The 22525-nt window shown below is 52.1% G+C and overlaps 1 protein-coding gene across 1 annotated transcript in view; it reads left to right on the top strand.

Annotated features, from left to right (window-relative positions):
• Positions 1-345: 345 nt before the first annotated feature.
• Positions 346-22525, top strand: part of LOC148051983 (syntaxin-binding protein 4-like) — a 37470-nt gene continuing 15290 nt past the window's right edge. Inside the window, exons 1-10 of the mRNA XM_087732928.1 lie at positions 346-392; positions 2064-2137; positions 7639-7734; positions 8544-8613; positions 9646-9720; positions 16705-16790; positions 17609-17729; positions 20329-20470; positions 20660-20766; positions 21177-21330. Of these exons, the coding sequence (XP_087589054.1) occupies positions 346-392; positions 2064-2137; positions 7639-7734; positions 8544-8613; positions 9646-9720; positions 16705-16790; positions 17609-17729; positions 20329-20470; positions 20660-20766; positions 21177-21330 (972 nt within the window). The remainder of the gene's footprint in view (positions 393-2063; positions 2138-7638; positions 7735-8543; positions 8614-9645; positions 9721-16704; positions 16791-17608; positions 17730-20328; positions 20471-20659; positions 20767-21176; positions 21331-22525) is intronic.

Raw genomic sequence — 22525 nt, 5'->3', positions numbered from 1 at the left:
GAAAGATGCGTAATAGGATGCATCCAAATAATTACCCCGTTGGGTTGATGCTGGGTGCGACCGCCCTACCGGGGGGCTGGCAGAGCTCCCTCCCCGCTCGTTCGGGAAGGCGCTTGCAATGGGCCGTGTTGGCTTTGGCTTGCATAAGCTTTAATCTAAAGTTGGAGATGTTTTTAGCGGATCTGTGTTAATGTTGGGTGGAATTAACATGCATATGGGGAGACCACGTGACCCCCTCCGACCTCCCCTTTTTTTTTTTTTTTTTTTTTTCCCATCGCTTTAACGGATTCCTGCCAAATCAGAGTGGCTGGCGCCTGGCAGGGCTGGGCTGCCGCCGCCAGCAAGATGCCTGCCGTCTCTGTCCTTTACAAGGGAGCCATCATCATCAGCAGGTAATCCCCCCTACAGCCAGGGCAGGAATCGGGGAGGGGGCACAGGGCGGCCCTGGGGGTCCCGGTGGCCACCTCTAGCCAAGGGTCATCTGCTGTGGCTTCGCCAGGACCAGGGTTCGGTGGCAGAGATGGCTCGCGCGTAGCAGAAGGAGCTGAGGACATCATCACTCGCGCCTGTTGTTGGGTTTCTTGCGTCTCTAGCATTAGTGAAGCGCGCTTCTGCTCCGCCGTTTGTGCATCAAATCGGGGATAAAAGTTGATCGTATCAAGTAGGCATCTGCTTTACCGAAACCTCCGTCCTTATGTCGCATTTCAGCCCAGTTTGAGCTATTTCTGTTTACTCATGGTGGAGTTTCCTTGGCGATTTACTCAAAATACTCTGAAAATCCTGGGTGGTAAATTGAACCAGTCTGGGCCCAGGGCGGCTCTGGCTTCCTGGGACGCCTTCAGGCTCTGTTTTCTGACAGCCAGATGCGGCCAGTTGTTTGTCCAGTCTCTTGAATACGTGAAACATTGCAACAATACCAAGGGGGGGCATTTTTAATGAGGAGAAAAAACTTCCAGTCCGAATCTTAGTGGTGGGCATTACTGGCTTTGCAGATACTTGATATTTTGAGAGGTATTTCGGATGCCTGCAAAGAGAAATCCCTGAGGTTTATTCCTCTCCTGTGTCCCGCTGGACTCGGAGGAGCCCATTGCACCCCACGGTGTTGTCCCTCCTCAGCTGTATCCAGATTTGGGATCTGATATTGATTCAGAAACTTCTTTTCTCTTGCAACTTAAATCCTGGGAAGTGGAGAGTGTTTTGGGAGCCCCTTGCCCCTGTTTTCCCACCTGGCACGCCTGGCTCTGGGTTTGTCACATCAAAGTCCACCCACCCTCATGTCCACCCATCGTCCCTGGGGCGACGGCCACGGGCCACCCAAGGAGGAGAAGTGCTGGTGGTCCCAGGTTTGGAGTCCAGGGTCCCCAGCGAGGGCAGAGTGGAGCTTTCAGTGTCATTTCTTTGGGACGCCCACCTTGCCAGTGGGTGTTGTGGGGAAGACTGCGGGGCGGTTGGGAGAATTACTTGGCACGGGGGAAACTCAGGTGCATGATGCTCTTGCACCCACTTTGGCTTGTGATGAGAAGCTCCCACCCTTGACCTGGCGAGGCAGGGACTTGAAGCAGCTCGGCAGATCTTCCATCCCCCTTTTCCAGACCCCTGCCAGAAGGACAGAGACTGCCTGCCTTACAAAACCTCGGGAGCGGATCGTGCCCGGCTGTATTCATTACAGGCTGGCTGTATTTGTGGAACTGGTTTATTCCCGGAACATTGGTCCGAGCTCTGATCTCATTTCCCGGGAGCTGGACAGCTGTCCAGCCCCGTTAATCTGGGGTAATGAATCACAGACAGGTCCATCAGATTTGCTGGGTGGGGAGGATGATGTCTAGCCCTGCACATATTCTCTCATTTATCTGTATATACTTTGGGAGAGGTGGGAGGGGGTTGCTTTTCACCAGCGTGGGCTTAATACGCGGGGCTGTGTCCCTCAACCTGAGCGTCTGCTTCGGTCTGTGGGCAACGTCTGGGCTGGTGGGAAGGATGCGCTCGTGCACGTGTTGGCTGGGCGCCTGTGCGTCTCTTTATTTTAGCCCGTGAAAGAAAGATGCTTCTCTGCTCTCTCCCAGGACGCTCATGGGACCATACGGGATGGATCGAACCGTGCACTGCTTTGATTTCTACGACTGTGCAAATGGGCTGGGTGAGTACCGAACCTCGGCGAGGGACATCGGGGTGGGCTGGGGCAGCTCGAACATCTCCCCGGTCCCCAGCACCCATGTCGTGATGTGCCTCCCTATGCGAAGTCTGGTATCTCACAGAAATACCGGTTATTGTGCCCGTCTGTGACGAGCATCCGAGAGCACCTTTTGCAGCTGGGAGGTTAAAATAAGGTCAAAATCCCGCCTAATTCCCTGCTGATGGTGAGCAGCCGCAGTGCTGAGAGCTGTGCAGGAGCCTGGGGCCAGAGCCCCTCCTCTGAGCAGGACAGCGGGGAAAACGGCTTTTCAGAATTTTCTGCTGAATTAATTAAATTAAAATTTAAAATTAAAAAAAAAAAAAAAAATCCCAAGCACTTCCCGGCTGCCTGCCCCTGCCCCGCTGCAGGCAGGGCCCCCCGGGATGCCACCCCGACAGGCAGCGGAGGGCCTTGCAGCGCGCCTGGGGACCGGGCTGTATGAGTTGTTTTTGGAAAGTTTGGCCCACGGGTAAGGGTATGAGCACCCAGCGAGTCAGACGTCCTTCCATGGTGTTCTGAACATCAAAGCATGGAAGAGAAGGGAAAAGAGACGGTCATATCCATCAGAACGTGAGAAATAGCCACAGGTGGATGAAACTCAGCCCGAAAGGATGCGGTATAGCATCTCAGCTGCCCGCTGTGTATCCAGCAGCATAAATACTCGTGCTCTTTCATGGACTTTATAAAAAAATTGCAATCCTGCATCAGGATTTCTCGGGGTCCACCATGCAGTCTCCTCCACAATTTTTAATTGCGAGTGCAGCCCATCATCCCGCGGAGCAGCTGCGGGCCCCGTGGTGAGGCCCCTGGGCGACCATTTGGGGACCCCTCCTGAGAAGTCAAACTCGCCAGGGAAACAAGGTCAGGATTCCTGAGACCTGAGATTAATTATAGATTCATTATTGGCTGTTTCCAGCTCTTGGGTAACGGGGCTTTCTGTCATGGAGGAAAAGCTCTGCTGACTCTTCCCCTGGTTCATGATGTTCACAGGAGCTCAGAGACACGTCTTTGCTCGGTGAATATGATATTTTAATCTCCAGAGGTGGATTTGGTTGAGTTGATGGGATTTTAGCTGTTGGGTTAGATTAGCTCATTAAAGGAGGAGACCCAGAAACGCCTGACCGGGTTGCTGCTGACCTCTGGAAGAGGTGCACAGACGTTACAGCCCGCTGCGAGCCACTTTGCCGGGTCCCAGTACTCCTCCTTTCCCCCAGTCTGCGGCCAGAGGGTCTTTGCAGGGTCTTGCAGACCCTCTACGGGGTCTTGCAATGTGCTGCAGGAATGACGTGGATTTTCTAATGCCGTCATCATCTTTCTTCATCCTCTTTTGTGAGGCTTGAAACACTCGAGACAAGCGGTCGTCCTCCAGAAATCATCCCTCCCTGCTGAGGACCAAGTGGTGCTTGCAGGAGCCCCGTGTTTGCCATAGGTGTAGCTGCTCAGAATATGTTTTTTTGGGGGAAAAAAGGTGCCTCCGTGAGTTTCTTATGTTCAGATGCGGGTGTTATTCTAGCAGGGTTTCCTTAGGGCAGCATCAGCCCGCTCGGGGCCGGCGTGGCAGGTCAGCGTTTGGCCCCGGGTCTGTTGCTCTGTGGCTTTAGGTGGAAACCCACATGTGAACCTCAGCAGAAGTTCAAAGGGGTTACCTGGCAGCTCCTAAAACCTGAACTTTGAATTAAAGAATAGCCATCAAAGGGAAGTGCTGATTAAGAAGCATTTCTCAGAAACACTGAGATCCCATTATCTTGACCTTCATCTTCTTAGGAGAGGGCAGTGAGTGATTCACCTCCAATCTGTCCCTTCCTCCAGACAGAAAAAGCTGGCCGGGGCTGCAAGATCAACAGAGGGATTAAGGGAAATGTAATTGAACATTGCTAGCTTAGGCGCAAAGCGGGCAGCCTCTCTCCGTGCGGACCGCCGGGAGCGCGGCACAGTGGCCGGTGGGGTCGGGATGTGCCGGAGATGATTACAGTTGGGCTAAACAACCGGATTAGCCAGGACACCCCTTGACCCCTGGTATAGGGAGCTGGGAGCAGGTGAGATTATAGCCTGAGAAGTTGAGAACTGCGACACTGGCATTAGTGGGAGCGGGATTAGATGTGCCGGAGAAGCTCGAGGGTCTGGAAGAAATTTATAGGATCGCTAAGAATCTCAAGAAGACACAGTCCTGGTCAGTCCAACCTGTATGCCCACCTGGGTTTTCCCCATAAACATTTATTCTGCAAAAGAGAAAATACTGGGGATGTGGGCACTGACTCCAGGACCTTCGCCAGAAAGGAAAGATTAAAGAGAGCGATCCAAAATAGGCTAGATTATCTGGCCCTAAGTATGACTTAATAAGCATTATACCGGGACTTTGATGCTGTGATAATTAAAGAGCCGTTATTTACCTACACTGGGTCCCAAATATAAATTTGAAATAAGTGTTTATAAAATACAAAGACTCCTAGGAATGCTACCACCGCAATCTTTGATGATTCGGGTTTGTTGCAATCAGTCCCGGGCTGTCCCATGGCTCGGTCCAAGCCCTGGCAGGGGTGAGCCCTTCCTCCTCCTCCTCCTCCCCGCCCCGATGGGGCTCCCCGGTGCCTCTCCCGGGGGGGCAGGACCGGCACCCGCAGTGCCTCCACGGCAAGGCGATGGGTGGGAGGGCAGCGCGGGCCGAACCTGGCAGCACCCAGCTGGTTTGCCAACAAGGGAGTTAAGAGTCAGGGGTTTCTCCTCCCCCTCGTCAAAGTTTGAGTGTGTCTGGGAACAACACTGTCAGTAATCACCGATTTTAATAACAAGATCGGATTTTCTCCTGACATCGTTGGGGATAAAGGAGGATTTGTAGATACTTCAGCTATATTAAGCCATTATTACAATTGATTTGTGGACATAAAAGGGAAATGAGTCATTATTGATTTGATACCTTGGCAGAGGACCCTGTCACCAGCAGGTCCCGTTGGGCTGCTGGCTGCTGCTCCAGCTGCGCCTCTGCTGAGATGCAGATTTTTACATGAGTTGTCCAATGCGTTTCATCATTCCTAATTACTTCATGTTCTGGTGTGAAGACAGACGTACGACGACTTCTTGAGTCATCACCTTGGCTTAAGCTGGACTTCCAGTGTCCTCCCCATCCAGGGGAACCGATGGGGCTTTGCCTCTGCAGGACCCCCCATGCCAGGGGTTCCCCAAACCCATCCCAGGTGCAAGCCTGCTCCCCAGCGTCTCTCTGCCACTGGTGGCAAAGCCCCCCAGCCCGCTCGGGAGCTGAGAAGCTTTCCAGCTGAGCATCCTCGGTGATGAGCAGGTTTTACCTTCTGTGAGCGGGCTTTGGGGCTGCAGCATCTCTTCCCCACTTTGGTCCACAGGTGGCTGACCTGCCCTCATGCCTCGGTGAGGCTTGCGCCGCTCAGAGATACCTCTCTCGGACAATATTTCAAATTTTAGTGAATTTCTTAAAAAAATGCAATGGAGAACAACGTTGGTGCCTTTTCCTGAGGTGTTTTGCCATGAGTTCCCGCTGCCACCGGTAAAACAGCTCCTCCCGGACACCCGGGGGATGTATGGTTTAATGCATCAAGCCCAGGGAATAAACTCCAGCACTTGGATGGGGCTGGGGTTTTGTGCTTGGGAGAAGGAGCAATTGGTGCATATGGGAAAGAAATATTGTGATAAATCTGGTTTTAATCACAATTTTAATATAAGGTGACTTGAGAGACAAGGTCTTTCCCTAGAGGTAGCTGAAAACCGCGAGGGTCCTTAGAGCAGAGCTTGGGTTACGAAGGGAAGGGAACTAGGGATGGAAACAGTGCCGTCGTCCCGCGTAATCCCAATCCACGGTCCACTCCTCTTCCCTCCTGCTCGTTTCAAAAAGGGGCCTCGTGTTTTGGGGAAGAAGCCGAGCTCTGCTCCGCTGGAGGGAGGCGTTTCTCGCACGCAGTCACTTCGTGCATCCCCGGACCCCACCAAGGCTCGGAGCAGCTCATCGGCCCAGGGCAGCAGCAGAGGACGAAGCTGGCTTCACGCGGGCAGCACCCCTCTCGCGGTGCCGCCTGTCCTCAGCGTGCCCTCCTGCCAGAGCAGCAAAATGCCTGACCAGCGGCTCTCGGGGGAGATTTATTAATTAAAGCCAGGCTTTTTAATCCTTCTGTCCACAGCCTGCATCTTTGAAGCAGGACTTAATAAGCCCCAGACAAATAAGTCTCTTGGGCCTTTTCCTGCCAGCCAGCTTACGCATGCCAGCAGGGACAGGTCCCGTGGCTGGAGAGGTGGCCGTGCAGAGCACAAGCCCTTTGCCAAGGTGCTCCAGGCCACCCAAGCCACGCTGCTGCAACGGGGGGGTTCAGGGCCACACCAAAGGTCATCTCTGCACCCTGGCTCCTGCCTCTGCGCTGCTCCTCCCAGGTCCAAACACTGGTAAAACGCGGCAGCTCTTGGGGCTGCTGCTGTGCAGCTCTGCAGTCGGCGGCAGCTTCAAAGGCTGTGGTGGAGACGCTGCGGGAGCCTGGCAGGCAGGGGATGTTCTCACCACTGTACTGAAGCTGGGGCTTGTCCAGATGGTGCACCTCGAAGGGGGTCTCCTGGGGGAAACGCTTGTCCCCAGTCATGTTTCCTACATCAAGTCTTATCAGAGACACGAGCACAGGCTGAGGCGTCCACAGCAGAATCGGATCCTTTCTCATTAGTGATGAACTTGGACCTGTTGGAGCGGGGCCAGGGGAGGCCACCGAAATGCTCCGAGGGTGGCCCAGCTCTGCTGGGAGGACAGGCTGAGAGCTGGGGGGGTTCAGCCTGGAGAGGAGGAGGCTGCGGGGAGACCTCACTGCGGCCTTGCCGTGCTGAAAGGGGGCCGACAAGAAAGGGGGGGACAGGCTTTTTAGCAGGGCCTGCTGCGACAGGACAAGGGGGGATGGTTTTAAGCTGAAAGAGGGGAGATTCAGACTGGATATAAGGAAGAAATTGTTTACGCCGAGGGTGGTGAGACAGTGGCAGGGGTTGCCCAGAGCGGTGGGAGATGCCCCATCCCTGGAAACCTTCAAGGCCCGGCTGGACGGGGCTCTGAGCACCCTGATGTGGTTGAAGCTGTCCCTGCCCATGGCAGGGGGATGGAGGGGATGGCCTGGAAAGGGCCCTGCCAGCCCAAAGCCTCCTGTGGTTCTATGAACTTGGAGCTGGGGAAGGCGGTTGCTTCTTGCCTATGCCCTTCTGGGAAGCTTTGTCTCCATAGCCGTTGCTCCAAGCAGGTGCTATCAGATGCCTTGAGCCTTTGTGTTGTGTCGGCGGCTGCATCCCGTTGCTTCTGCTGCTGCTTGTGTAGTGCAGGGGAGACGCGGGGCTCTCCACAAATGATTTTTAAAAGGGGTGTCAGGCAGTGCCGGGGTGCCTGAGAGCTAGGCTGGAGGCTGCGTCCCTCCGAGACGGCCCGTGCAAACTGCGATTCTTCTGCCTTTGGGTCACGGGCACTTCTTTTCCTCCAGGTATTAAGGTAATCGGTGGCATCAAGGAACTCACTGGAGAAGAATATGGAGTTTATGTCAAGAGGATCCTTCCAGGGGGTGTCGCTTATGCAGATGGTGAGTTAAACGTGGTGCAGAGTACCGCAAAGCCTGAGAAAGGCCAAAATCCAATGTATTTATTTCATACGTTGCCTTTTTAGACATTTCAGGTGCTTCCTCCCAGATTTTCCAGTAGTGGGGGTATGTTTTTTGCGTGGCAATCGCTGTAAGATCCGACGGCAGCCTTGTCTTGGCTTCTCAGCATGTGTATGATTGCTTCGCGTCTTTAAAGCAAGATCCCTCTCTGTCACACAAAAAACTTCCCTTTGCTGCCTGTCCTTTCCCCCGTGCCGCTGCCTGCCTGTAGCCCCAAAATGACCTGAGATCCTTTGGCAAATTCAGCTCTGCGCTGGGCCACTGATTTCATTCTGAGCGTCTTCAGATAAGGAGGTATTAGGCAGGCCTCCGCAGAGTTCACCTTCCATAACTTCAGCCAGAAAGGGTTGTTTTTTTTTTTTTTTCCCAAATGTTACAACATCATTTTTCCACCTAATAAGGAAAAATAAACCCAGAACAGGTGGAGGTGCCACTCGTGGTTTTCTACCTGACCTCAGACTGAATTAAGTAAAAGCTTTATTGCATTTTTTGGTATTTACTTTCGTAATTTCCTACAGCAGAGGAAGCGCCGCGACGTTGGCACAGGTTGTTCGGGGAGGTTGCAGAAACTTCATCTATGGACATGTTGAAAAACCGGTTGGATGAGCATCTCAGGAATGACCTATGCATATTTCATCCTGTCTCTGGGCAAAGGGAGGAACTGCCCGACCTCTCCCAGTCCCTTCAAGCTGTATTTTCTGCAGTTTCTATCCATTAGTTTTCTTTTCTAGGGCGCCTGCAGCCGGGAGACCAGATCCTGGAGGTCAATGGAGACTCCTTAATTGGGGTTACAAGCGAGAGGTACCATATCCAAATGGAAATTTTGCATTCCTGTTGCTTTTGTATAATTCTGTGAAGTGGATTAGGTTGCAAGTTGCATGGAGGACACCAGGGCATCACTTTCTCTGTGCTCTGACACAGCCGGTGTTGCTCCTGAGAGCCAATTTGGGAATTACCAAAAAAAAGTTTCTATATAAAAATAGATCAGTGAATCCAAACTGTATTTGGGAGATATTCAGACATTTCCCCCAAATACCGGGTTTTTAACAGCTCCTGGCACCCCCACTCCATCTGCTGCGGCTTCCCAGCAAGCCCCGCAGCTCCCAGCACAGATTAGCCCGTGCCTACGCCCAACAGCGCTGCTCTGCGCGGGGGATCCCTCCGGAGCTGCAGTCCAGCCCCTCGCCTCCCCGCCAAGGAAATAATTAACTGACCCAGAAGAGTACCGCACTTTTGGGGCACCCCTCTTCCATTAAACGTGGTGCCAGCCCGCTCGCTGCTGCCTTGCGCTTCTGCATGGCGTGCTTAGGCGGGGTGGATGCTTGGGAAGCGGCACGAGGAGCTTCTCCCGCTCCCAACCCTCCAGAGCAGCTGGGTTTGGTGAAGGAGGTCCCCGAGGACATCTCTGCAGCTGCAGGGGGGCTGCCTCTGGCCCCCAGCACGCTGCCCTGACGCGCACGGGGACGCCTCTGTTTTGAACCAGAAAGCGGTCGTCCCTGAGACGGAAACTTCCCAAGGGAGGAGATGTGCTGGGAGGCATCCGCTCACTGCCACGTACATCTTCTGGGTCTGCTTTGTTATCGGGGGCTTCCAATTTAGTGCAGATGTGGGAAAATCAGGCTGCGATTTGGCTGCCCCTGGCCCAGCTGCCAGGGCAGGGAAAGGAGCTGCTCCTCCGGCATCCAGCCAAAAAAAGCCACTTGGCTGCTGACGGGGTTTGCCCAGGCCATGGGCCTCTGCCCAGTTTGCCTTGAACTTCGACACGCGGTCGGATGAGCTTGGTGGAGCATCGCTGCAAGCCAGCGTTGACGTGTTGCGGTCCTTGTCTCGCAGGGCCGTGGACATCCTGAGGACAGCGTCAGCCACCAGCCACATGCGCCTTCTGATAGCCCGCGATGACGACGCCAGGTAAGGGGTGTCATCTCGCGCCGGGAAGGGGGATCGCAGCGCTCGTTGGCACCGTGGCTGGACTGCCTTTGAGCTAACTGGGCTCAAAGCCCGTGGTGAAGATGGAGATGGCTGAGGGGCTTTGATAGTGGTGGGAATGTGCTGGAGGTGTAATGGGAAGGGAAGCAAAGCTGGTGGCTCCCAGCTGCAGACCTGGCTGCAGCCCACCCTGTGCCAGGTCCGTGGGGCATCCCAGCATCGAGCAGATTTCTGCAGGCGTTTCCCCAGCAAGGACCAGGGCAGCTCCGGCCTCGGCTGTAGGGTGGCACGGGCTCCTTCAGCTCTGCTGCGTGGTGCTGAGCTGCCTACGGCTTAGCGCTTCCTGCACAGAGCTTTGGATGAAGACACAGAGGGACAGCAGGATCTTCCCTTTCCTTTCCAGTCAGACCCGTCAAGTTATGGTCTCCCTTCCCCAGAGGATTCCTCCTTCTCAGGGAGGACGAGCAGTTTCTCCCTGAAACCTCTCCCCTCGCTGCTCCCTGGAAAACCTAGCTTTCTCTAGAGAGGCTTGGAGGATTCAAAAAGGGAAGGAAGGAGTTCAGTTTTGTCTTGGCTGGATTTAAGCTGTGTGGGACAACGATGGTGTCGCGAGAGAGGGCAGGGTTGTGGAAACCGAGCTATGGGATTAGTGGGGTCCTTTGCTCCCATCCCCTGGCAGATCTGGTGCGATGTGCTGGAGCACCTCTCCCTGTTGAACAGAAACACAGGTCTGGAAACTTGAGGTGCGCCAGCAACCACCGAAATGAGAGTGGGTTTAGGCAGAGCGCGGTCGTGGGCAGGCTGCTGGCGCCGAGGCTTCGCGCTGCACGTGGGTGGCTGAAGATCACGGAGTCGTTTGCTCAACGCACCCGCATCCCGTTAGCGTCAGAGATGATGGTTTCATTCCTTATCCATCAGCAGCTGCAGAGCGTTACTGCCTTAGCAGAACAGTGAGAGTGCTGTAATGACAGGGATGAGACTAATTCTGACACAGTAATATTATGGTGGAAGAATTATTTCCTATTAATGACGAACTGCTTTTTACCTACCTCTATCCCACTCTTCCGGTGAAAATAACATCTCAAATTATTATATTAACTGCAAGTCCTCCAGCAGCTGCTGAGGAAGGACTGGCTGAAGCGAGCAGCTCCCCAGAGCTAGACTGGGGAGTCTGACCCTCTTTTGGTCCGAGGAAGGATGCGCGGGACGCGGTGCGGCAGCGGTCCCTGCGCTCGCCGTAGGGGGGCAAGTGGCAGCGGGCACCTCGCGCTGTCCCCTCGGGCTGGCTGTTGCTGGCCCTCGGCAGGAGGGATGGTTTCCGCAGCCGAGCGGCTCCCTGCACCCAGCAGCAGCAGGACTTGCTCGGGGAAACACTTTATTTCTCAGCCAGAGCCCCCAAAGCAGGTTTTCTGCCTTCACCCATGCTGATCTGCTCCAAGCGGTTCAGGCAGCTCGACGTGCCTCCTAATATCTTAAATTGCAGCAGATGTTTCTTAAAACATACGCGCGCGAGGCTTCGTCGGCAGCTCCCGCTCCTTTGTGCATCTGTCGGCAGTCCCCAGTCGCCCTGTGGAGGAGCCGCGCGTAACCCGGCCGAGGGAGACCGGGAGGGCAGCGAAACTTTAAGCAATTTATTTGGCCTCCGTTTGCTGTTGGTTATCTGTTAAATCTGCAAAAGGTTAGCCGGCGGGAGAGTGGGGAAGTAATCAGTGGAGGGTTTTTTTGTTTTTGTCTTTTTTTAAAAAAGATTTGCAGAGATTTCACTTACATAATCATCTCGCAAACTGTTTAATACACAAATACATATCTCCAGGATTAAGGGCTGTGGCAACAGGGGAAGGATTTTTCTTTCTACTTTTTTTTTTTTCCCTCTCCTTAGTTTTGTCTTTATTTTATTGATGCCCTATTATCTTTTAAGTCTATCCTTGAGCGTGGGCGAGCAGACAGCCCGCTGGCTGGCTTGGAACGGGCTCTCTGACTTCCCAGGGGCTGTCAGCTCCGCAGGCGATACCCACGGAGGTGCTGTGCCCTGAACTCCCACGAGCTGAGGGCAGCCTCGCACCCTCCTACCGCCCAGCAAAGCGGCTCACGAGACATGAAAGCCAGGAGGATGCCACGGGGAGGGGTGGCATTCAGGGTATTTGCAGACACTCGCATGCAGGTCGTCTTCACAACCCCCGAGCGCACAAGGCACGCTGGAGGAGGAAACGTAATGGCTCTGGGTTTGGAAGGCGATCCAACCCGCCTGCCAATTTTCCCAATGACTCAGCTGAGTAGCATTTTGTTGTGGTTGCCCTCGGGTGAATTTGACTCATAAACGCTATTATTTGTCCCTGGAGTTAATTATAGGCCCAATTTACCTGTGCTCTTAATGGAACTCAGTCCTGGCGTGTATAAGATGCATGTTTTCAGCCTGTCGCATCAGACATGCTGCAGAGAGCGGCAGTAATGCTAGGGCTTAAAGCAGAAAATTCAGATTTAGAGCTGGGCATGCTGGGTTTGGATGATGGTTGGATCTGATTGTCGTCTGTGCTCATCTTTAGCTAATGAAGATAATTTTATTGCATACACATAATTATTGTTTATTCATTCCCAGCCTGAAAGTTACAATAGTTCCTTGTTTCTCTGCGTTGCACAGATATCATCCTGGTCTTTCAGGTTTATCGCTGTGAGAAAGCAAGTTTGCACTGCACCTCCTAGTACGCGCATGATAACATGCTAAATACGTTGCATCGCCGCACGACATGCACAGTCATCTCGGGGAAAATGGGCTGTTGTATTAATAGGGCTTGCGCAAGAAGCAGGAAGGAAAGCAGTCTGCTTTTCTGCAAAGGCACAGCCAACGGCGACCAGCACCCAGGAATCGGCAGAGAGGCTGTGGCTGGAGTTCGTGCCCAGGCTGGTGAGAACACAAGGGAATCCCTTTTTTCCAGTGAGCCCTGTGTGTTTGAGCGCTTGGTGCTAAACTGGAAGGCAGTGGTGGGGTTGACTCCTGCAAGTCTGGGCTGTCCCAGGTCCCTGGGGAAGAACAGGCATCCTTTTACGCAGAAGCTGAGATGCACTTGTACACGTCCCCGCTTCCTAGGCATTAATGAAAAAGCAAAGACAAACAGCGGTGTGACGGGCTGCCCAGCACAGCCGGTGCGGGAGGGCTCACAGCTTGCGATGCGCTGGCTCCGTGCTGGGATGGACCTGGGCTCCGTGCCGGAGCTGCTGCTCCAGAGCATCATCCTGCCCGGACAGCGGTGGAAATGTTGCAGCTGCTGCAAGCCGGGGACAAGAAAATCTGCTTTTGTGATGCTTTTGCAGTGCTTCGGGTCCACGGTTCCCACTGACCTGCAGGCTTTGTTTTTCTGAGACAAGCTATTCATTTATCTGGTGTCATAGGCTCCTTTCTCCCCCAGCTGCAGTGCAGAGCTGAGGCTTCCAGACGCTGTGCTCTCACATAACCTTTGATGTAGGATTCACCCTTTGTTCTCCCAAGAAAAAAAGGGCAGGACAAAAAGGTATTATGAGATAAAACAACAATATTCTGCAGGAAGATTGACCCCCCACTGCTTAATCTGCAGCAAAGTCAGCCTGCAGCTGGCTGCTGCTGGCCAACCCCAGTACCCCGCTCCCCGCCGTGGGGCTGGCCGAAGGCTGTGCAGGCTCGAGCTCTCTTACGGGGATCCTCCAGACCTCAAATGTCTGCGTCTTAATGAAAAAGAGCTGGAGAAGGGACTGTTAAAATGAACTTTCCACCTAATACAACCCCACATTTTTTATTTTTTTTTAAATAAAGCTGGGCAGTTTAGTCCTGCAGACACCTGGCAACTCAAAATGTTTCAGCAGGGGTCAAATTTTAAATATTAAAGACATCTTCTGAAGTCTCTTAGTGTCTGAAAGCACAAAGCAAGACTTGTGGGCATTCCTTCAGCGTACTTGTTCATTAATCCGTGATGTTTGGGCATCATCTGCCTGCTTGCAAATTCCTTCAAATACAGCACTGAGCACAAAATTACTTCTCGGGAGGTTGACACCAGAAAGTGTATTGCTTGCTGCTGGGATAAGCGTGTGCTTCAAGTTAGTCATGTGTTTATGATGTCCTTGGTGGGACCGGGGTTTGCAGTACTGACCAACAAAGCAGGAGCTGGGACAGTCACCCGTGATGGAGCGCTTAGTCACACCGTCCCTGCAGCAAAGCAACCCTGGGCTCCGAGCTCGTTGTTCAGGCTCCTGAGCAAATAAGGAGAAATATTGCTTTGTGGATCAACTTAACGCCATGAAATCAACACCAACAACGAATGCCCAAGTCATACCTGCTCTTGCTTAGAACAGAGTTTGACAGCACGGATCGGTGAGTGAGTTTGCATTGTTTAGCAGGATTTAAAGAGCGTAAGAGCTGCCAGACTAGTTGCATTTGCATTGACTAAGAGTTTTTTAGCCATTGTTTTGAGTTCATAACCTATTCTGTGCTCCGATGGATTATTATCTGAGGAAAATGTAACAATAGATGACCACAGAAACAGCCAGCCCAAAACAAAAACCCAGCTGCCGATGGCTTGGTAACCACTGGAAATAATACGTGAGCTTCCAGCAAGTTAGACCTGCCATGGCAAGAGGTCATGGAGGCACAAGGCCATCGCTGCATGAGTTACCCGTGCAACGGGAGTGTGAATCACCCATAGAAATACAGAGGCTAATTGCAAAAACTCTGCTAAGGTAAGATCCATCCAAGGCTTAACCCAGGGAACCACAGAACAGCGAACGGCTGTCCGGCTGCTACAGGGTCTAAGTTGTCCTTCCACTTTCTCAGTGCTTTTACACCTACTTCAGCGTCTGACGCCACGAAACTGCGAGTTAGAACAGTTTTGTGGAAGGTGGGGTTTCTGAACAAAGTAGTTGTCTTTTTTTAAGGTCATGGGTTTAGTTGATAAAGACAATCGTGTTGATGCGAAGTATTGGGATTCACCAAGGCATTCCACTAAGTATTGTGTGACACTTGGATTTAAAATTAGCATCAAATGGAATGAATAAGGCATACATTTGATGGCAATATTAGATAAGGCAGGCACTGGTCTTTGAAGTTCTTTAATGAGCTGGTTGTTAAGGGGAAGATGTAAATTACTGAGAGCATTTCCAGCAGGAACCTAAGGAGCTGATGATTCATTCATCATTTAATATTGTTGACTCTAATCTAGCCAATAATATATAACATCTGTCCCGGTAAAGCACGCAGATGACACAACGTCTGCTTGTGTGTAAGAGCAGTCTCCTCGCGGAGGAAACTTTGCTGCGGCTGGTTTCCTACCAATTTATGTCTTGAGCTAGTCTGACTGTCAAGCGTGAGAGCTACCCACTCATAACCAGGCTTTCCCTGTGGCTGTGGCATCAAGACGGCACCTTCCCATGGGGATTCCTTCATGCCTTCAAAGTGGACATCTAATGTTGTTACTGTGGCCACAGAAACATTTTCAAGGTCTCTCCCCATTGCCTGGCTGCTTGTTTAATGACACCTGTAAGAAATGAGTCATCCTTGAGGCTCTTCTCTCTGCCAAAAGGTTGGATTGATCCAGAAGCGTTGGGTTATGAAGCGAGAGGGCTGCACAGTCGCAGAGGGAGAGCATGCTCCTGCGAGCCGTGTTGCCCAACGAGCCAGTGGGGCAGGGACGGGCACAGGAGGCCGACGCTTGAACATGGCATCCCCTTTCTGTGCCTCCTCTTCCAAAAGGATGCGAGAGGCTCACGGCAGCTCAAAGAAGGGTTACAGAAATGATGCAGGAGCTGGTAAACGTGGTTCTGAATGAAAGAACTCAACGTGCTTCACTTGGGAAAAGGAAGGTTGCGAAGCAATTCACCTGTTGTGTACAGGTAGTTACAGCTCATCGAGGACTCAGCGCAGTCGGGTAGTTATACGGTGTCAGGCTCAGCCTGGAAGCAAAGCGCTAATGGAGGGACTTGGGCACCCAGCCAGCTTTCAGGGGATGTTGTGGGTGGGATTGCTTTGCAGAGAGGTTTACAGGAAGCAGGGGGATTACCTCAAGACAGAGGGAACATGCTAAATGTCTGCGGGTTGCCATTCCTCCCTGTTCTTGAATTCACCGACAAGCCCTTCTGATCTTGGTATCTGTCAGTTAGCATGCGCCTGCTGGTTCAGCATCTTCAGCCATCAGCTGCTGGGAAGAGCGGAGAAGCCTGCGCTGCCCCAGCACGCTTTACAAGTGCAGGTCGTTCTTAAGGACGTATGCTCCAAAAGTTTATCCTGCGACGTTCACGGAGGATATCACCAGGGATGGATTCGGAGAGTGGGCTGCTGCTTTTGCATGTGCTCCAGAAGCCATCTCCCATCTTTACCCCAGCCAGAGCTAGCGGGATCTGCTTTCTGCCTGGGAAAGGAGAAAAAACAGAGAATAATCTACATTTAACTACTTTGGAAGGAGTCACGAATAGGCCAAACTTTTTCTGTTTATGTTTGTGTAGTTACAGCTCCTTCTGACAGTCTGTTTAATTTGTGTGGTGTGTTAGCAAAACTTCCGAGCCTTATAGCTGGGGGTGAAATTATTCCAGCTGATTCCTGGGAGGGTCCAAGCGGTGGGGTGCAAGGCAGGGTGCAGGGCAGGGCTCCTGTGTTCATCTGCCTGCTCTCCCTGTCACCAGTGCCTGTCCATACATCCCTGCCCAGCTCCTCTTGCCAACGTTCACCCTGAACGCTCCCCAAGGCAGGAGCACGCCGAAGTTCCAGCCCATCGCAGGAAAGCTGCACTGCCATGAGATTGATTATGGACCTTAAGTCTTGCACAACCTCTTGAAACAAGGGGGATTATACCCTTACGCATAAGAAAGCCCTGTCTGCTCCCCATTGCTGGAGGGCATCGGCCCTCTACACTTGGTAGTAAGTCACTGCCATCAGAGGCACCGTTGCCATATAATCAGGTGGGGGATGGTTTTAAGCAGCAGCTGACTATACCATGTTTGTGTTTCCAGGAGAGAGTTCTCTGAGCTGCTGGAGAAGTTCGGCTCCCAGAGCAATACGGGCTCAGCACGGAGCTCGCCGATCCTGCACGGTGGCAGTGAGTAGCTCAGCATGCCTTTGGGGAGGAACCAAAAGCCCCTCTCTCTGCTGAGAGAGTTTTCTTTATCTCGGTGTTATTTTGAAGGAGTTTCGGTTGGATTTGTGTAGGTGTTGGGGTGGAGGTTTGAAGGAAGAGAAGTTCTGCTCGTCCTTATTGCAAGCACTTAGTGCGTCCCGGGGCGCAGAGCAGCGGGCACGGCCAGTCCTGCCTGCACAGAGCAAGCACAAAGCGAGGCAGCAAGCACAAAGCGAGGCAGCAAGCTAGCCTCCTTGGGGCGAGCAAGGGAGAGCTGGCTTGGGGTCGTAACAGCTTCCCAGATCCCCAGACTCCGCTTAACTGACGTGCGGGGCAGGGAACCCCAGCAATACCCGTCTCTGCAAGTGCAGCTTTCTACTATGGATTTCAAAGCATTTCAGCAATCGTTCATGCAATGGTCATTATTTTTCATTTGCAAATGGGAAATGTTTAATGAGATGCAACAAGGTTAACCTAAGCCAGGTGCCAGCGCATCAAATCATGTCTGCCTGGGGGAAGAAGGTGTCCCTCTGGCTTGGTATCCCACCAGACGGCTGCCAATCCTTCCCCTGTGGCAGAGGTAGGTAGGGCTGGCAGAGGGGTGACAGTCCCACGCTGGAAATGTGCCGAGGAGGCTGAATGTTTCCTCTCCATGAGCGTTATACTGATGTCTTTAACTACCATGTGGTTTTTCCCCAAAAAGCTAGGAAAACGGTGTCAGCTCTCAGCGGTAGAGCGGGGGAGGAGGGTGATGCTGGAGTATTTGCGTTCCCTGGACTGACTCTGACTTTGCTGTTCAGGTCGATACCTGGAAAGTACATCCTCGGGCTCCTCCTCGCGCTCTCAGAGCCCGCTGCTGCTGAGCCCCGCCAACTCCCACGGCCCCGTCATCGGGAACCCGGCGCACCCCCCTCACGCACAGTACGTACGGGTCGCGCGGGGCCGGCCCCGCAAAGCCTGTCCCTTGGTCAGTCATGAAGATATCACCGAATGTCTAACGCTGTCTGAGGGGTAGATCCAGTAAATACTTCTAGTGTTGAAGAACTGCTTTGTTCACCCTTATGTCTTCCACACCGTTGTATCCCCAAAATGGCTAGGAGACCACAGCATCTTTTAGAAGTCCTTGTCGTGGTGGCATCTTGACTGTTCCTGGGAAGCCTGTGCCCAAGAGCTGAAAAGCTTCCCTGTTGAGGCAGTCAATATGTCTGCAATACGGTTAACGACACAGCTGCTCCTCTTCCTCCCCTCTGAAACCTGGGGAGAAGCCGTGGCTTACAGCCAGCTGAGAGGACCCTGCTCATCACCTTTATAAACCATGTCATGAGCGGAGTGTTTCTGTGAGGCCAGTGGTGCTTTTGGAAGGTGTTTCAGGAGCTTGTTTTCTATTGCCCTGCTTCTGACACGTTGACATCGTGCAACAAGAGCACAAACACTGCCCTCTCGATGCAAAATCTCCCGACGCCCTTTGCTTTGGTGTCAACAGCGGTTGTCTACAGACACCACATCCCTTTGTCTCCAGAGCATCTCCTGGAGCATGTGTTTTCATGTGGTCATCTGTCCCTTTCATATTTCGCAGGGTCAGAGGTTTGGACAGGCAGAGCATGTTTTTCTGTGGAGTCTCGTCTCCAGGGTGCTTGGGGTTGCCCTTCTCAAGAGGGACAGCTTGGAGGGTGTTAACCGTCATGGAATTGGGACCATTTGTCCCCAGGGCTTGCAGCTTCCCTTCCTTTGCCAACATAAATAAGCCAAGTCGCTGGTAAAGAAAATCAGCCCTCACTGCAGAACCAGTAAATTCTCTTGCTAAATACCAGCTCGTTATTAGGGATTTGCAGAGGACAAATATTTGGCACCAGAGGTTTAAGCTGCTTCCACGGAGTGAGAGACCCTGACAGAGGAGAGGCCAGCTCATCTACTTGGCAGCCGGTTTGGACAAACTATCCTTGCTCTGCTGTTAACCCACTCCAGGCTGCGATACAGGCTAGAGGGGACCTGACTTGGTGGCCTCCTCGCTCAACGCTGCCACACTGTGCCATCTTCTGCTTGTCTCCATGCCAGTGCCAGGCCCCAGTGATCTTCTCCTGGGAGCAGCATGAGCCATTTGAAATCACGGACCATTGACTGCAGCGGAGCGTTGGTGGTCAGCTGCAGAGATGTCATTTGGGCCACGGGTCTCTTCATGCATGTGGCTGCCATCCCTTCTGCTCGCCGCAGGTTGTCCCCAGGCTGCGACCTCCCACCGCAGTGTCATCTGAGGTCCTGCCTCAACGGGACCCAGATACGATTCAGTCTCACCACAGATAGTGTCTGATATTTTGATTTGAACAGAGGGTTTAATGTTACATTTCGTGACATCGTTTTCCTAAAATATTTCTTAAAGCAGTGTTTTTTCCATAAGAGTAAGACGCATGCTGCATGAACGCCGCTCCTTTCCCCCGCAGAGCCAGCTGGCTCTCCCGGGGGCCCGCTCCGGTTTGGGGGGTGCCGGTGGGATGCTGCTCTGTCATGGGGAGGTCTGACCGCTGGGGATGGCACTGCTGAGGAGCACGGGGCGGTTACGCGCTGGGGTCACTGGGAGGCACGGGATGCACAGCTGTCGTTGCGTCTGAAGTTATCAGATAACACAAGGAGGACCAGAAAAGGAGAAATGCCAGTTGCAGCCAGCCCATTGGGAGGAAGGGGCTTACTGACCCTTAGATCCCACCGAATCCTTCCCCAAAACCTCCCTGTTGCGATGCTGCCTGGTCATTCCCACCAGCCCGTGGATGGTCAGTGAAATCTCTGCTGCCACAAACTCTTACTGCAATTGCTAAAGCTCCTTCCCTGCATGGAGCTGCCTGCTGTGTCCTGGCCTTGGTGGCCTGTTGGGTCCTGTCTAGCAGGCAGCTCTCTGCGGGTAGGGTCCAACCTTGTCACTGCTCCATTCGCAGTGCGTCCTGGACTGGGAGAGTCGTCTCTAGCACAGAAGTAAATCACAGTGCGGTGGGTGTTGCTATATAGGTGCTTAAGGGCTCCTTTCCTAGGGCATCTTGCAAGGTTTTGAGTCCAAGCCTTGGTTAAGACATAGCTGTGTGTCCTGAGCTTCACTGTGACGTTCGCTAAGGCCTGCCTAACGGTTGACCCATCTGTAAATTGCTGTCTGGTGACTTAAATGGATTTGAACAATAACCACATTGAAGCATCCTTTGTATGCTTTTGGCTATAAAAAGCAGGAGTGCCAAATATATTCTGGGTAAACCTTCAGTTTCTTCTCTCTTTATTTTCTAAATGCAAACGAGTATTCCCCAGCATTTGAGATTATGCAGGCCAGTCATCTTCATAATGCTGAACAATGTCTGCTAAGAAACGGGAGTCCTCACCTCCTCTTTCCAAGGTTGGGTGGAAGAAAAGATGCAGAGACAGAAAAGGTTGGGAGAAGTTATAAGGATCATGCATGGAAAGAAAGCCAGGCAGAGTTTGTTCAGCGACATGGGAAAATAAACCAGATCACCTTGAGTCACCTGCTAACATCTCTCCCTTGCAGCTACTCCATTGAATCAGGAATCCAGAGCATTTCTATAGCAAAATCCTCCGGCTTAGGGCTGACAATCAGTGGTGGATCTAACAGGCCTGATGGCCCCATGATTTATGTTCAAGAGCTTATGCCAGATGGTGACTGTTACAAGGTAAGTCAGCGTGGAGACCCTCAGTGACTTTGCAATGGAGACCTATCCTAGAAGCAGTAGCTGTTCTGAAGCAGCTTTTCTAAGAATAGATGAATAATGCATTGCACGGACTAATGAGGATTTGTGTTGCAGAGGGAGGCTTTGGGCAGATTCCTTCCCAATGCTCTGACTTTCTCCTTCTTTGTTTAGGATGGTCGGCTCCGACCTGGTGACCAACTAATCGCTATCAATAAAGATTCTTTGGTGGGCAGCACACATGAAGAGGCCAGAAAAATAATTGCAAAAGCCAAATTCAGGTAGGCCTGTAACAGATTTCCCGTCATCATCATGGTGCTGTTGAGTCTTAGGCAAAACCCCTTCATGTCACACCAATGTTTGATCTCAAGAAGCATAAGGATTATTAGTCTTAAACAGTGCTTCAAGATGGCCCTGCTATAAGGAAATCTTGAATGCATGGATCATCCTGAAGTGTAATCCAGACCTTTCCAATGTTCTGGTCCTCGTGAATGTCCTCTGTCACTGCCCAGCAGAGTTTTGCAAGAGAACTGAAGTTCAAACAAGCAACCCAGCTGGTGGAGATCCAGCTACACTGATGGAGGCTGCATGGGCTAGCCTGGAGAAAGGACCACAGGCATGGAAGTTCTGCCAATTTAAATTGTACTTTTCTTTTGTTAATAAAATGTTCTGTATTTGTTGTTTGTTTAAGACATGAGGGAAACACAGAAGTGGCCTTTATTCCTGGAAGGGGACGGTTACACCCTGGACTGTCGGTTCACAACAACGTCCCATCACCGCCTCCAAAGGCTGTGGGAAACGGTCTGAGCTCCTGCAGACTGAAGGTCCATGTGAGGTCCCCAGAGGTAGGTTGAAGTTCATATCTAAGACCAGAGACATCAGTCCTGTGATCTTTCTTTGATCAGAAAGCTTTTCTTTAGGGACTCTGTGGTAGCCCTTCTGGATGGTGGAAAGTCTGTAATGCTGATGTATGTAGCCCTGGTTTACAGCCAGGTATTTTAAATCTGAGATATTGTTTCTTCTGTCTTGGGTTTGAGATGGCGAATGATCTGTGGAGATAATGAGAAGAGTTTCATCTCCAGGGCCTGCATTCAGACCTGTTTCGGAAGTCTCAGGTTTTAAAAACAAAATCCTTCTGTGGATAGCAACCTGCATCTCATTCAATACCAGTCATAGAGCTGGAAGGGATCTCAGGAGTCGGTTTGATCTAGTCTCCTACCCAAAGGCAGGAACAACTCTTTGTTCTTAAAGACCTCTGAAGAGGATGAATCCGCAGCGTTCCTAAGCAGCCCATTTCTGTTCTTCACTAGCCTAATGATAAGCCAGGCTCATCTTCCTGTGGAGCCTAGCTCCGTGTTGTGTTTGCAGAGACGCATGCTCGAGCTGTGCCTGGTGAGACAGGGTTTAACCACACAACCCTCACAATAATTTAGGTCTGTGGCTGGATTCTGTGCCTGTGTCGCTCCTCTCCTGGACTGGTGCAATACCGGGTGTATCTTCTGCCCTCTTCCACGTAACCCTCCTTTAGGAAAGGCCGGCTGGATGTTCATTTCACACAAGCATCATTCACAAAAGGTCCTTCTTTCCAGACCCTGTGGAGACCTGGACTTGCAAGAACATCATATATATGTTGCTTTCGGGTGTACCAGGCTGGAGACGTCCTTATGAAAGTCAGCCTTAGCCCATATACATACAGCTGAGTAGTATAGTTAGATCCTCCCTCATCCAGCAGAAGGTGTGCTTGTGAAATGCTGGGCACCTCTATAAAATTACATCGCTGGCTGAATTAAATTCACTTTGCTGCTAAAAGATGGAACATTTAATGAGGTCTAGGCTTCCACATTAGGGAAAGCGTGCTCGGGCGCCTGTGCTACCCGTCCGTACGCCCTCAGCACCAGTCCTCTGCCTCTCTCTGCACGTAAGTTCCCAGCTGTGGAAGCACGGTCTCGGTGGTGCTCAGCATATCCACCCTGTGATGCTGGTTTTCCCTCTCACTCGTGCTTTCAGCCGTGACCTGGCACTTAAGAAAGGGCGGGCAAT

The sequence above is a fragment of the Nipponia nippon genome, unplaced genomic scaffold (assembly GCF_047370975.1).
Source record: "Nipponia nippon isolate SJK-2023a ecotype South Korea unplaced genomic scaffold, ASM4737097v1 scaffold_5, whole genome shotgun sequence".
Classification (NCBI taxonomy): domain Eukaryota; kingdom Metazoa; phylum Chordata; class Aves; order Pelecaniformes; family Threskiornithidae; genus Nipponia; species Nipponia nippon.
Note: the sequence above shows the minus strand (reverse complement) of the source record. Positions and strands in the feature narration are given on the sequence as shown.